Here is a 14,076-nt window from a genome sequence, read left to right as displayed (position 1 = left end):
AACTGAGGAATAAGAAAGGTATTATATTAAAGAATTATATTATACACCACCTAACAGTCTGCAGGATTTAGAAGAGCAAATTTGTAGAGAGATCACAAACTGTTCCAAGAAACATAAGGCTGAGAGAGAAGGTAATTTCAACTTTCCACATATTGACTGGGACGCCCATACACTGAAAGGGCTGGATAGGAAAGAGTTTGCCAAATGTGTTCAAGTAAGTTTCCTTAATCAGTACATAGAAGTCCAGAGAGAGCACAATACTAAATCTGCTATCAGGGAATGAGAGAGGGTGGGTAACAGAAGTTTGTGTAGGTGAACACCTTGCATTGAGTGATCATAATGTCATTAGTTTCAAAGTAATTATAGAAAAGGAAAGGTCTAGTCCTTGGGTTAAGATTCTGAGTTGGATTGTATTACAAATAATCTGGCAAGTGCAGATGAGGACAGGCTGTTTTCTAACTAAAGTGCACCTATCAGAAGTGACATTTTGATAGTACAGAGTTTGTACGTTCCTGTCAGAATAAAAGGCAAGGATAACAGGTTTAGGGAATGTTGGTTTTTGAGAGATTTTGAGGGCCTGGCTAAGAAAGATAAGGAGGTACATAACCGATATAAGCAGGTAAGAAGAAATGAGACACTTGAGGTGTATAAAAAATGCAAGGGAACACTTAAGGAAATCAGGAGGGCGAAAAACAGACAAGATGAAGGGGAATCCTAAGGTTTCTACAGATATGTTAAAAGCAAAAAGATAGCAAGGGACAAAATTGGTCCTCTGGAAGAACAGAATGGTAATCTATGCATGGAGCTGAACGAGATGGGGGAGATTGATTTTTTTGCATCAGTAGTTACTCAGCAGATGGACATAGAGTCTTTACATGTGACACAATGCTGCAACAAGCTCATGGAGGTAACAGAGGAAGAGAGTTTTGCTGTCTTGAGGCAAATTAGGGTGGATAAATCCTTAGAGCTTGAGAAAGTGTTTCCTCGAATCCTGTGGGAGGCCAGTGCCGAAATTGCAGGGGCTCTTGCAGAGACGTTTAAAACATCCTTAGCCACAGGTGAGGTGCTGGAAGATTGGAGAATAGCTAATGTTGCTCCATTGTTTAAGAAAGGCTCTAAGGTAACAACAGGAGTATAGGCCAGTAAGCCTGACATCAGTAGTGGGAAATTTATTGGGAGGTATTCTAAGGGATTGGATCTATAAGTATATGGATAGTCAACATGGCTTTGTGCCTAACCAATCTTATAGCTTTTAGAGGATATCACCAGAAAAGTTGACAAAAGCAAAGCAGTGGGTGTTGTCTACATTGACTTCAGCAAGACCTTAGACAAAGTCAAGAAGGTTCATTCACTTGGCATTGAAGATGAGGTAGTAAATTGAATTAGATATTGGCTTTGTGAGATAAGCCAGAGAGTGGTAGTAGATGGTTGCCTCTCTGACTGGAGGCTTGTGACTACTGATGTGCTGGGTCTGTTGTTGTTTGTCATCTCTATCAATGAGCTGGATGATAATGTAATAAACTGAATCGGCAAATTTGTAGATGACACCAAGATCATGTGTGTAGTGGACAATGAGAAGGACTATCAAAGCTTACAGTGGGATCTGGACCAGCTGGATGAATGGGCTGAAAAATAGCAGATGGAATTTAATGCAGACAAATGTGAGGTGTTAAACTTTGGGAGGACCAACCAGGTAGGTCTACATGGAGAGTGACAGGGCACAGAAGAGTGGGATAGAACTGAGAGATCTGGGAATACAGATCCATAATTCCTTGAAAGGGGTGTCACAGATAGAAAGGATGGTAAAGAAAGCTTTTGGCACATTGGCCTTCATAAATCAATGTACTGAATACAGGAGTTGGTATGTTATGTTGGAGTTGTATGAAACGTTGGTAGGGCCTAATTTGGAGTACTATGTGCAGTTTTAGTCACCTACCTACAGGAAAAATGTAAATAAGATTGAAAGAGTAAAGAGAAAACTTACAGGATTGTTTCTGGTGCTTGAGGACCTGAGCTGCAGGGAAAGATTGAACAGGTTCGGACTTCATTCCCTAGAATGTAGAAGACTAAGGGGAGATTTGATAAAGTTATAGAAAATAATGAGGGGTCTTCTTATGTATTCATGTTTATTTTAACCCTGATGGACTATCCAGACTTCCCTTACCTATTACAGCTCCAGAGCCAAGGAAGTATCTGCAGCTCTGACAACTGTGGCACAAGTCTGGAAGCACACATGTACTGACCCTGTTCCGTCTAAATTAGTGGACATGGTAACTCCCGAATGGAAAGGAGAGCTAACTATCGAATTAAAATGTTATCAGACTCAATAGAAGGAGCTCACAGTCCAAGCAGGATGTTTTCTATGGAGCGACTATGAGTTGTCATTCCTCCACCATTAAGAAAGCAAGTGTTAGACGAGCTATAGACAGGTCACTGTGGTGCAGTGCACGTGAAAGAAATTGCATGCAGCTCTAGCTCAGGCTAGGACTGGATGTGACATTGAAGAGAAGGACAAAGCATGCCCACATAGTCAGTGAGTGAGAAATGTTCCTCAGCTTGCTTCTTTGCATCCATGGGAATGGCCTGAAGAACCATGGCAGAGGATTCACATAGATTTTGCAGCACCTGTACCTGGCCATAATGGCACATAAAGTAAATGGCCTAAGGTCTCCATCATGAGGAGTACTAAATCCGAAAAATGTATTGGGAAGCTATGTTCTATCTTTAGCTGTTTTAAACTTTCTCAACAGTTTGTAAGTGGCAATGGCCCACAGCTCATGTCTGAAGAGTTCGAGGCATTTATGGACGCAAACGGTATTCAGCACACCAAGTCAGCACCATATCACCCAGCCACTACTAGCCTTGCTGAACGATTAATAAAAACAATGAAACAAATCCTCAAGGCTTCAGTGGGAAGTGGATCCCTCAACCAGCATCTTGTTGACACAACTCAATATACCTCATGCCACCACAAAAATTACTCCAGCCACTGCATTGATGAAAAGAAGCTTTGCACCTGACTTGACCTGATTCTAATCACCCAAACACAAAACAGATTGTGCTAAATGAACAGAAAACCCAAACAGAGAGATGTGTCAGAAGTTCCAAAGCAGGAGGGAGATTACTTGCTGGAACTACATCTCTGGAATGGAGTGGATACCTGAGGGAGGTTGGTGGCACAATCTGGTCCCGTGTTGTACACAGTGGGAACTAGTCACACATCTGGAGAGGGCATGCTGATCAGCTGTTGCCCACTTCTGAGGCCACTGAAAACCAGCACAAACTGACCAATCCAGATCCAGTTGTAGAAAAGGGACAGGGTTCTGTTACAATCAAATGACACAACCAGTGGTCCCCCCATCAACTGTGCTTTCTGAGGTGCCCCTCACTACCCAAGCCAAGATCTGTACATACACTACCAAGAGATAAACTGACTTTAACGTCATTCCCAGGTCGTCGGTACCCTCAAAAGAACAGGCAGTCAGATTGGATCTCTAGTTTAGTGATTAACCATCAGCACATGGGGCAGAATCCCCAGGGTTATATCTGGGAATAGAAGTAGTCTATTGTCTTTTCCTAGTTTTGAGAAAAAATGATTTTTGTTGTTGTGTGGTTGATGATTATTCCATTGAATGTTAATAGTTCAGCAGCTGGTCTGTGTATGAGGGGAGGGATATGTTAAGTATTCATGCATATCTGGACCCTTACAGAATGCTGTCAAGCTTCCCTGTGTGTTATGTACTGAATGGAATGTGAGAAGTCATTCTGGGTAGATGACCTACAAATAAAATAAATAGCAGCACATTTATTCCTCACCTTTCTGTCTCCCGTGCGTGTTATTCACGGTCACCTGGCTTCCCAGTACCAGACACATAACAGGTGTAGCTAGGGTAAATGCAAGCAGGCTTTTTCCACTGAGGTTGAATGAGGCTACAACTAGAGATCATGGGTTAAGAGTGAAAGGTGAAATGTTTAAGGGTAATATCCGGTGGAGCTTCTTCACTCAAAGGGTCATGAAAGTGTGGAACAAGTGGAGGATGCAGGGTCAATTTCAACATTTAAGAAACATTTGGATAGGTACGTGGATGGAAGGGAGATGGACTGGGTGCAGGTTGATGGGATTAGGCAGATTAATGGTTTGGCATGGACTAGATGGGCTGAAGGGTCTGTTCTGCGCTGTATTGTTCTATGACTTTTTGACTCTAAGGACAGCACTCTATTATACCTCAAATGTCAGAATCTCCCTTCAACACATCTCTCCAGCTCACCCCTCACAATTAATCATGAACTACAGAAGATCGAACATGATATACTCAGGTAGTGAAGAGGTCAACATATACATGAGGACTTGACTACATGGAAGTACCTTGAGTCAGGACTAGTCGAAAACAGTGTTTGTTATGTGATGTTTATTGGGTTATCTTTGAGACACATTTGGAAATATCTTGCGGCATATTTCACAGACTGTATTGAAAGCCTTATTAATTTCACAGTCACATGAACTCGTCTGGAGTCATTTTCCTTAAGAAGCAATTCAACTCTGATTCTCTCCAAATCACAAATCAGGCACAGCTATTCATAAAACATTGACCTCAGACATCTTCTTCTTGCACTTTTATTTATACTTTAGATATTGTGGTACCATAATGGTTATTTCTACATCTTGCTGACATTTCTTGTAAAATGTCGAACCTTTAATTGAGACTAGTTTCAGCTGAGCAGCATTGCTATGGTAATATATAGTGTGCCACCATTTCTAATTAAAACAACAGAATTTTCAATGAGTTTTTGTGAGGATTAATTAGGGTGATCACACATCCCACAAATACCATATGATCCAGATTAAAAAATTTCCTATATTAGGGATTGTGTTTAATTATGCTATTACTGAGGATGGATGTAATACTGTGAACCAGCATGGCTTGTGGTTGTATTCTGATGATAACCCTAGCAGTGCCACTGCATTTTGTGGGGCAGTAGAAACAATGCTGTTTTCTGCACTGATCTAAAACATGCAATCCACATAGAATTCATGTGTTAATTATGTGTTCACAGATCAAAGTCAAATTGCCACTCTATGAAGAAAAGTCCTTTCTCATTCTGTGCAGTCTGTTGAGTTTTATCAACATTTTGAGGGCTTTGTTTGCAATTTTAATGCTTTGTTTCTGTGAAAATATATAACTATTGACCTTTGGGAAATGTGCATACTTACTTTCCATAAGAAATATTAGTGATTACCTCTTAAAAGAAGGGCCCATTCACTGAAATTTCTACCAATGAATGCAAAGGAATTTCTTTGATGTACTGTCGTGTTAGAACCGTACTAAGGCAGGGTTAGGGTTGTGAAGTAATAGAATTCATCTCACTATGATTAAATTACTCTCTTTCTCTCCCTGTTGCCTCACATACCTCTTCTTCATGATCAACACAATGCCAAGGAAAATGATGACAAACAGAAGAATTCCAGCAATAACCCCGGCGATTTTCACTGTGTGGTCCGTCTGTTTCTCCGGCTCTTCTGCGCTCGGTTTACGAGTCGCGCTTCCTGAAAGGCAGTGAATTCACATAGGAGGAAGATTAAAGAAACAAGGTGTCTCCACTTGCACCCGTAAAATATAAATCACTATGCACATTAAAGACTAAGGAAACAAATCCTGGCCTTGAAATTTTGCTGCACACATGATCACATCAATAGGGTCACGTAATGTTTTTATAAAAGATGTGTGGGACTTTGGCAGACACATTAATTCATTCATTTCAAATTTTAGTTTATGTTTGCGTATTGATCTATAAACAACATAAATAAGGTAATTGGATCTTCTACATCTTTTTGTTAATAGTACTTTCTCTGGGCTGAATTTTATTGAGAAATGTAGTGCCGTGGAAAGACAAGGTAAGATAGACAATGTGGTCTGGATGTTTCAGTATTTCACACCCCCCCCAAAAAAAAATGTTATCAATCCACAAACAGCAGTTAACCTTCAACCATTTCATATTAACTGTCAATTCTATACCTGAATACACTTGAATCAGAAATGAACAAATCCTCTCTCTACCGTTGATTGGCTAGGACTTAACCCTCAAATATATCTTATTGAAAAAACAGTAATTTTTTCACTAGTTGCTCCAGTGGTTGAAAGAGTGAGATAAGCTTATTTGGCATGCATTCCATCTCTATTGTTTCATTTAGACAATACAGCCCCTTCCACCTTTTAGAATTCCAAATTCTGGTTGCATTTTGCACGCACACAGCTATATTGAGCTATTTATTCATAATCCAGGCAAGCACTGAATGATTGGAGTCCTGGCAGAAACATTTAATATCTGCTTGAATGAGATAACTAGCAAGGAGCATTTTGGCACATGAAGCTTTCTTATCAACTGTTACTTATACAGTTTCCTGTATAGTGTGAAGGAATGTCACAATAACATTTGCTGAAATAGCCTTTCCCTCAGAATTAGTAGATGAAAGTTTGTAGGGGAGGGCTCATATACTCCCCAATACTGAACTTGACTCACTCCCTTCCCACTTCCACCTATACCTTTTCCATGATGGCATCCTAACAATAATGCATCAAGGAAAAGGGCCATTCATTTCAATATACCTGCGCTATCTATTTGCTAGATGCTTCCATTTAGTTCCACTCTTTCCCCAATTTGGCTATAATTTTCAGACCTTCAAGAGTTCACTCTGATGCTATTTGAATGCTGCAAAAAACGTCTGGTGCCAACCTCATTTCAGGCTGTGCAGACCACTCACTATTTGGAAAAATTACTTTGGAAATTTGGTCATTTCTCCCCTTTTTTAAAGTTAAAATACAAATATGTTAACTAACCAAGTTATCTTGCTTTTAAACCATTTATTAGTACCATATTATAATTATCTTATTATGCTAGACAGATCCTACTGGATTCTGACCATAATGCTCAATTGCTGCCATTAGATCCCACACCACAGCAAACTTCACTAAAGCTCTGCAGACATTTCCCCCTTTAGTCAAAACCGGGTCAGCTTCATTCACCTGAGGGGATATTTGTCCAAGAGCTCCAGCACTAGACTGTTGTTCCTTTTCCCACCTTGCAGTGCATCGGGCGACATTTTTGTCACCTTCATAGCATTTGACTTTTTTTTATGAGGCCGAGTTGATAGCTCGCTACTCAACCCAGCACAAATAGAGACTGTGCAAGGAGCTGGCTGGCTGGATTTGAACTTGGGACCATTCACCTTGAATTTCAGTGCTGGCCACCGGCTGGCTTATCACTAGATGAACCCATCCTCAAACTGGGCAGCATGTCAGCAGAGGTCAAATGAAGCTGGTGGGGGTGGGGGAACCTATTCCAGTTTTCTGTTTCTTAGTTAACGCTAGGAAGATAAATTGGCTAATATTATCACTTACTGCATGCTTCAAATTAAATCCCCTTCCGTCTCAAATGTGAAACCTAGATTAAGTAGTCCACATCATCACAGCCTGCCCTTGATATGAATTTGAGTGAGATATATCTGAGAGAAACTCTGCTTTTGGAGAAGCTATGTATGGCTTAAAATCTCAAGTCAATTTATAACCAGTGTTCCATCCACATGGAAGAAAATTTTATACAGAGGCAAAATCAATGGAAGTGATTATATTTTTCCTATTGTTTCGTCAAAATATCGGCCCAAAAGTGAAAGAACTTTCCATTTCCAGTTAATTTGTTTAAATAGTATATTCAGAATGAGCTAATTTGTCCATCAATCCATTCTGATATTGTAGGAACAGCAAAGAAATATTGCCAGTCATTTGTTTCAATAAGCTATCATAGAACATTCATACACCCTGCACAGTATGTAGGCTCTTAATATTTTCACATTACTGTGCAGTGTCATAGCTTAGATAACCATGGTTGAAATGACAAATTTATCTCACAAATACAAGAAAAAGAGGAGCAATAAATCTTAAGTAACACCAGAGAGCATTAAAATGTATTTGGTTTGTGTTGCAGAAAGTATGAAAGTCTGTTTCATTTTACATCAGGCTCCTGTGAGGCAGATAAACTTGACCCTCTACAAATGTGCTATAGAAGAGCCACAAGATTAAAATGTAAAGCAGTTCTAGCTGCCCCCCTGCATTTCAGGACAGAACAGAGAAATTAACATTTGCCAAAACTTTTGCTCAAGAAGAGTTCAGATTCCAAATTTTTATCAAACATAAACAAAGTAATGCCCTTCAATTGAGACTACCCATAACAATTGTTGCGTACAATAATTTGGTAAAGGTGATCTATTAAAAATACCCAAATATAATTGTATTTTGCATATTCTATGCATCATTTATAACGTATTTTATTTTCATGTTGGCTCTGGTGCCAATTAAGTGCTGCACATTCCTCATTTTCCGTATTTGTGTTTAGTCAACACTGAGCCATTTAGGTTTACAAGGCCATTAACGTTCCAGGATTTGCCACCAATCATTCTGATTCTGGTACTTGTTGCCCTTAATCATTCACACTTTTTGGAGTATTATTCATTGAAAGATTTACACAGTAATTGTTCACCTCGACCTTAACCTACACACAAATGACTTGGAAAGAGGAGAAAGTCCATGCATGCTGATCAGAGTAGTTCTTTGTGAATATTTTTCCTTGTTGTCTAGCCACATTTGGGAGAGCTACCAACAGATTAAAGGCCTGCAGGACAGTCTATTCCAGGTGTACATGTTTCCCCAGAAAATTGTTCATGTGAAATTTGGCAAGCAATGTAAATATTTATCGGGTGCTAAACTACTCATCCCATAACACCCTTTGGAATATTTGAAAGCTATTAATTGGACCCATATCTTAGTAGCACTTTCCAGTGAAATACTTGCAAAACAGAGGGGGAAAAAAGGCCTTCCCACCTTTCACAACATTGGGATACTTTAAACCCAGCAAAGTCATTGTCACTGCTGTTGCACAGGAAATACAACAGCACTGCAGTATCCCACAAAGAGCAACATGACAGTCACCAGGTAATCATTGTGGTTGAGAATATATGTTGGTGAGGACTTCTGAGATATCTCCCTTGCACTTCAAGGTAATGCAGTGGAATACTTTACATCCACCAGTGAGGGCAGACAATGCCTCAGTTTAACTACTCGTGAAATATGTCTGTGAATGTTCTCAGTCATCCAGGTCATTGTATATCAAGCAGTAGTAAATCAAGGCAACTGGACTTGCTGTGTTGTCTGGAAGATGTTTCGCCACTCATCTGAGAGGCTTCTTCAGTTCCTATCCATGGTGGGTACCCTGACTGGGTCTTCATCAAGACAGCAACAAAAACCAACAGGAACATCATCCAAACAGTCTAAAGTAAGGACCAAAGCAGATGGAAAAATATAGTCATCCCATATGTAGCTGGTGTTTCAGAGAAACTCAGAAGGATTTTCAACAGTCACCAAATCCCTGTGTTTTTCAAACCTACAAACACACTCAGACAGAAACTTGTCCAGCCCCAGGATCCTACACTCAAACATAAACAGAACAATATTGTTTATGCTATCCAATGCAATGAGAACTGCACAGATCTGTTATCGGCGAGACAAAACAACCACTTCACAAATGGATGGCCCAAAATAGTAGAGCTAACACCTCAGGTCCAGACCCAGCTGTGTATCTACACCAAGGAACAAGGGACGCTCCTTTGTTGATAACAAAATGCCTGGATAGTGGAGAGCACCTCTGTGGCTGCCCCCCTCAGCAACAACTATCTGGTTTTGGATGCTGTTGAGGGGGATGACCTGACAGAGGGTGACCGGGTCTCTGGCACTGAGTCTGGCGCTGTTGTGCAGGAGGGAAGGAGGGAGAAGAGGAATGCGGTAGTCATAGGGGGTTCCATAGTCAGGGGAACGGACAGGAGATTCTGTGAGCCCGATAGAGATACCCGCATGGTGTGTTGCCTCCCAGGTGCCAGGGTACGGGATGTCTGGGATCGGGTCCAGAATATTCTGAAGGAAGAGGGCGAGCAGCCAGCTGTCTTTGTTCATGTTGGTACCAATAACATAGATAGGAAAAGACAGGAGGTCCTGAAGGGAGATTTCCAGAAATTAGGAAGGAAGCTGAGAAGCAGGACCTTCCAGGGTAATAATCTCTGGATTGATACCTGTGCCACGTGCTAGCGAGGGCAAGAATAGTAGGATCAGGCAGATGAATGCGTGCCGAGAGACTGGTGCAGGAGACAGGGCTTCAGGTTCTTGGATCATTGGGATCTCTTCTGGGGGAAGTATGACCTGTTCAAAAGGGACTGGTTACACCTGAATCCAAAGGGGACCAATATCCTGGCGCGAAGGTTTAATAGAGCTGTTAGGGAGGGTTTAAACTAACTTGGCAGGGAGATGGGAACCGGAATGATAGAGCAGGAGGGGGAAAACAGAAATAAATCTAAGACAGTGAGCAGTAAAGATGTCAGGGAGGACAGGCAGGTGATGGGGCAAATTTGCAGCCAATGGGATGAGTTGCAGTGCAATCAAAGCAAAAAGTACCAAATACTGGACTTAAGGTGTTATACTTAAATGCACGCAGCATAAGGAATAAGGTGGATGATCTTGTTGTACAGCTACAGATTGACAGGTATGATATTGTGTCCATCACTGAGACGTGGCTAAAGGATGCATGTCTCTGGGAGCTGAACATCCAAGGATACACGGTGTATCGGAGGGATAAGCAGGTAGGCAGAGGGAGTGGTGTGGCTTTATTGGTAAGAAATGATATTAAATCATTAGAAAGAGGTGACATAGGATCAGAAGGTTCAGAATCTTTATGGGTTGAGCTAAGAAATCGCAGGGGTAAACGGACCCTGATGGCAGTTATACACAGGCCTCCAAACAGCTGCAGGGATGTGGACTACAAATTACAACAGGAAATAGAAAAGGCTTGTCAGAAGGGCAGTGTTATGATAATTGTGGGGGATTTTAACATGTGAGTGGATTGGGAAAATCAGGTCAGCACTGGATCTCAAGAGAGAGAATTTGTAGAATGTCTACGAGATGGCTTTTGAGAACAGCTTGTTGTTGGGCCCACTAGGGGATCGGCTGTACTGGATTGGGTATTGTGTAATGAACCGGAGGTGATTAGAGAGATTGAGGTGAAGGAACCCTTAGGAGGCAGTGAACATAACATGATTGAGTTCACTGTGAAATCTGAAAAAGAGAAGCCGAAATCCGATGAGTCGGTATTTCAGTGGAGTAAAGGAAATTACAGTGGCATGAGAGAGGAACTGGCCAAAGTTGACTGGAAAGGGACACTAGCGGGAAGGACTGCAGAGCAGCAGTGGCTGGAGTTTATGCGAGAAGTGAGGAGGATGCAAGACAGATATATTCCAAAAAAGAAGAAATTTTCAAATGGAAAAAGGATGCAACCACGGCTGACAAGAGAAGTCAAAGCCAAAGTTAAAGCAAAGGAGAGGGCATACAAGGAAGCAAAAATTAGTGGGAAGCACAGAGGATTGGTAAGTTTTTAAAAGCATACAAAAGGAAACTAAGAAGGTCATTAAGAGGGAAAAAATGAACTATGAAAGGAAGCTAGCAAATAATATCAAAGGAGACTAAAAGCTTTTTGAAGTATATAAAGAGTAAAAGACAGGTGAGAGTAGGTATAGGGCCGATAGAAAATGATGCTGGAGGAATTGTCATGGGAGATAAGGAGATGGCGGAGGAACTGAACAAGTATTTTGCATCAGTCTTCACTGAGGAAGACATCAGCAACATCAGCAGTATACCGGACACTCAAGGGTGGCAGGGAAGAGAAGTGTGTGCAGTCACAATTACGACAGAGAAAGTACTCAGGAAGCTGAATAGTCTAAGGGTAGATAAATCTCCCGGACCAGATGGAATGCACCCTCATGTTCTGAAGGAAGTAGCTGTGGAGATTGCGGAGGCATTAGCGATGATCTTTCAAAAGTCAATAGATTCTGGCATGGTTCCGGAGGACTGGAAGATTGCAAATGTCACTCCGCTATTTAAGAAGGGGGCAAGGAAGCAAAAAGGAAATTATAGACCTCTTAGCTTGACATCGGTGGTTGGGAAGTTGTTGGAGTCGATTGTCAAGGATGAAGTTACGGAGTACCTGGAGGTATATGACAAGATAGGCAGAACTCAGCATGGTTTCCTTAAAGGAAAATCCTGCCTGACAAACCTATTGCAATTTTTTGAGGAAATTACAAGTAGGCTAGACAATGGAGATGCAGCGGATGTTGTATATTTGGATTTTTTGAGAAGGCCTTTGACAAGGTGCTGCACATGAGGCTGATAAACAAGATAAGAATCCATGGAATTACGGGAAAGTTACATACGTGGATAGAGCGTTGGCTGATTGGCAGGAAACAGAGTGGGAATAAAGGGATCCTATTCTCGTTGGCTGCCGGTTACCAGTGGTGTTCCACAGGGGTCCATGTTGGGGCTGCTTCTTTTTACGTTGTACATTAACGATTTGGATAATGGAATAGATGGCTTTGTGGCTAAGTTTGCTGATGATACAAAGATAGGTGGAGGGGCCGGTAGTGCAGAGGAAACAGAGAGTCTGCAGAGAGACTTGGATAGATTGGGATAATGAGCAAAGAAGTGGCTAATGAAATACAATGTTGGAAAGTGTATTGTCATGCACTTTGGTAGCAGAAATAAACGGGCAGACTATTATTTAAATGGGGAGAGCATTCAAAGTTCTGAGATGCAACGGGACTTGGGAGTCCTCGTGCAGGATACCCTTAAGGTTAACCTCCAGGTTGAGTCAGTGGTGAAGAAGGCGAATGCAATGTTGGCATTCATTTCTAGAGTAATAGAGTATAGGAGCAGGGATGTGATGTTGAGGCTCTATAAGGCATTGGTAAGACCTCACTTGGAGTACTGTGTGCAGTTTTGGGCTCCTTATTTAAGAAAGGATGTGCTGACGTTGGAGAGGGTTCAGAGAAGATTCACTAGAATGATTCCAGGAGAGAGAGGGTTAACATATAAGGAACATTTGACCGCTCTTGGACTGCACTCCTTGGATTTTAGAAGAATGAGGGGAGTCCTCCTAGAAACATTTCGAATGTTGAAAGGCGTGGACAGAGTGGATGTGGCAAAGTTGTTTTGCATGGTGGGGGAGTCTAGTACGAGAGAGCATGACTTAAGGAGTGAAGGGCGCCCATTCAGAACAGAGATGGAAAAGAACTTTTTTAGCCAGAGGGTGGTGAATCTGTGGAATTTGTTGCCATGGGCAGCAGTAGAAGTCAAGTCATTGGGTGTATTTAAGGCAGAGATTGATAGGTATCTGAGTAGCCAAGGCATCAAATGTTACGGTGAGAAGGCGGGGGAGTGGGACTAAATGGGAGAATGGATCAGCTCATGATTAAATGGCAGAGCAGACTCGATGGGCCGAATGGCCGACTTCTGCTCCTTTGTCTCATGGTCTTATTTTGGACAGGGAGGACAGGTGGTTTGAAAGCAGGGTTAAAGATGCTATCTTTACCAAACTGGAAAACCCATGCCTGAACAGAGGGGTGGAGTACGATACCACCTATCAGCTACTCAGAATGCAGTCTGAACATCTCTACCCCGGTGTCGCCACAACAGTTCACACCTCCATTCATGCAAATATAAGACTAATGACTCTCTCATTACCTTTACAACTCTTAACAGCCTCTTAACAAAAGAAATATTCTCATCATGTGATTACTATATCTTTAAACAACTCACAGAGTTAGTAAACCAGGAAACTCCCCACCATGGATCAGAACTGAAGAAACCTCTCAGACGATTGGCGAAATATCTTCTAGACAACACAGCAAGTCCAGTTGCCTTGATTTACTACTGCTTGACATACTCATGTGAAAGATAACCCTCTAAAGACGATACTTGACTGGAATGCTAGCCTAGTTTCTGTATTCTATCCTTTCGAATGGGACTTAAACTAACAATATTCTGCCCTTGGCAATTTGCTACCATTGAGCTGCAATTGATATTTGAATAGCTTTTAGATATAACAAAATGCACATGAGAAATGGCCAATTAAATAGTAGTGTTATACAAATTTCCCCACCTGAAAATAAGCTACCAATATTTTGATGACATAGAATTTGAATACACTTAC

The 14,076-nt window shown here is 41.4% G+C and overlaps 1 protein-coding gene across 9 annotated transcripts in view; it reads right to left on the bottom strand.

The window, feature by feature from the left end:
- LOC134351958 (receptor-type tyrosine-protein phosphatase mu-like) overlaps nucleotides 1-14,076 on the bottom strand; it is a 1,067,206-nt gene that overhangs the window by 271,805 nt on the left and 781,325 nt on the right. For all 9 annotated transcript variants that reach the window (XM_063058925.1, XM_063058929.1, XM_063058945.1 and 6 more), the window contains one exon: nucleotides 5,410-5,545. In XM_063058925.1, the coding sequence (XP_062914995.1) occupies nucleotides 5,410-5,545 (136 nt within the window). The remainder of the gene's footprint in view (nucleotides 1-5,409; nucleotides 5,546-14,076) is intronic.

Source organism: Mobula hypostoma, chromosome 1, assembly GCF_963921235.1.
Source record: "Mobula hypostoma chromosome 1, sMobHyp1.1, whole genome shotgun sequence".
Classification (NCBI taxonomy): domain Eukaryota; kingdom Metazoa; phylum Chordata; class Chondrichthyes; order Myliobatiformes; family Myliobatidae; genus Mobula; species Mobula hypostoma.
This window is presented reverse-complemented; position numbering and strand designations above follow the sequence as displayed.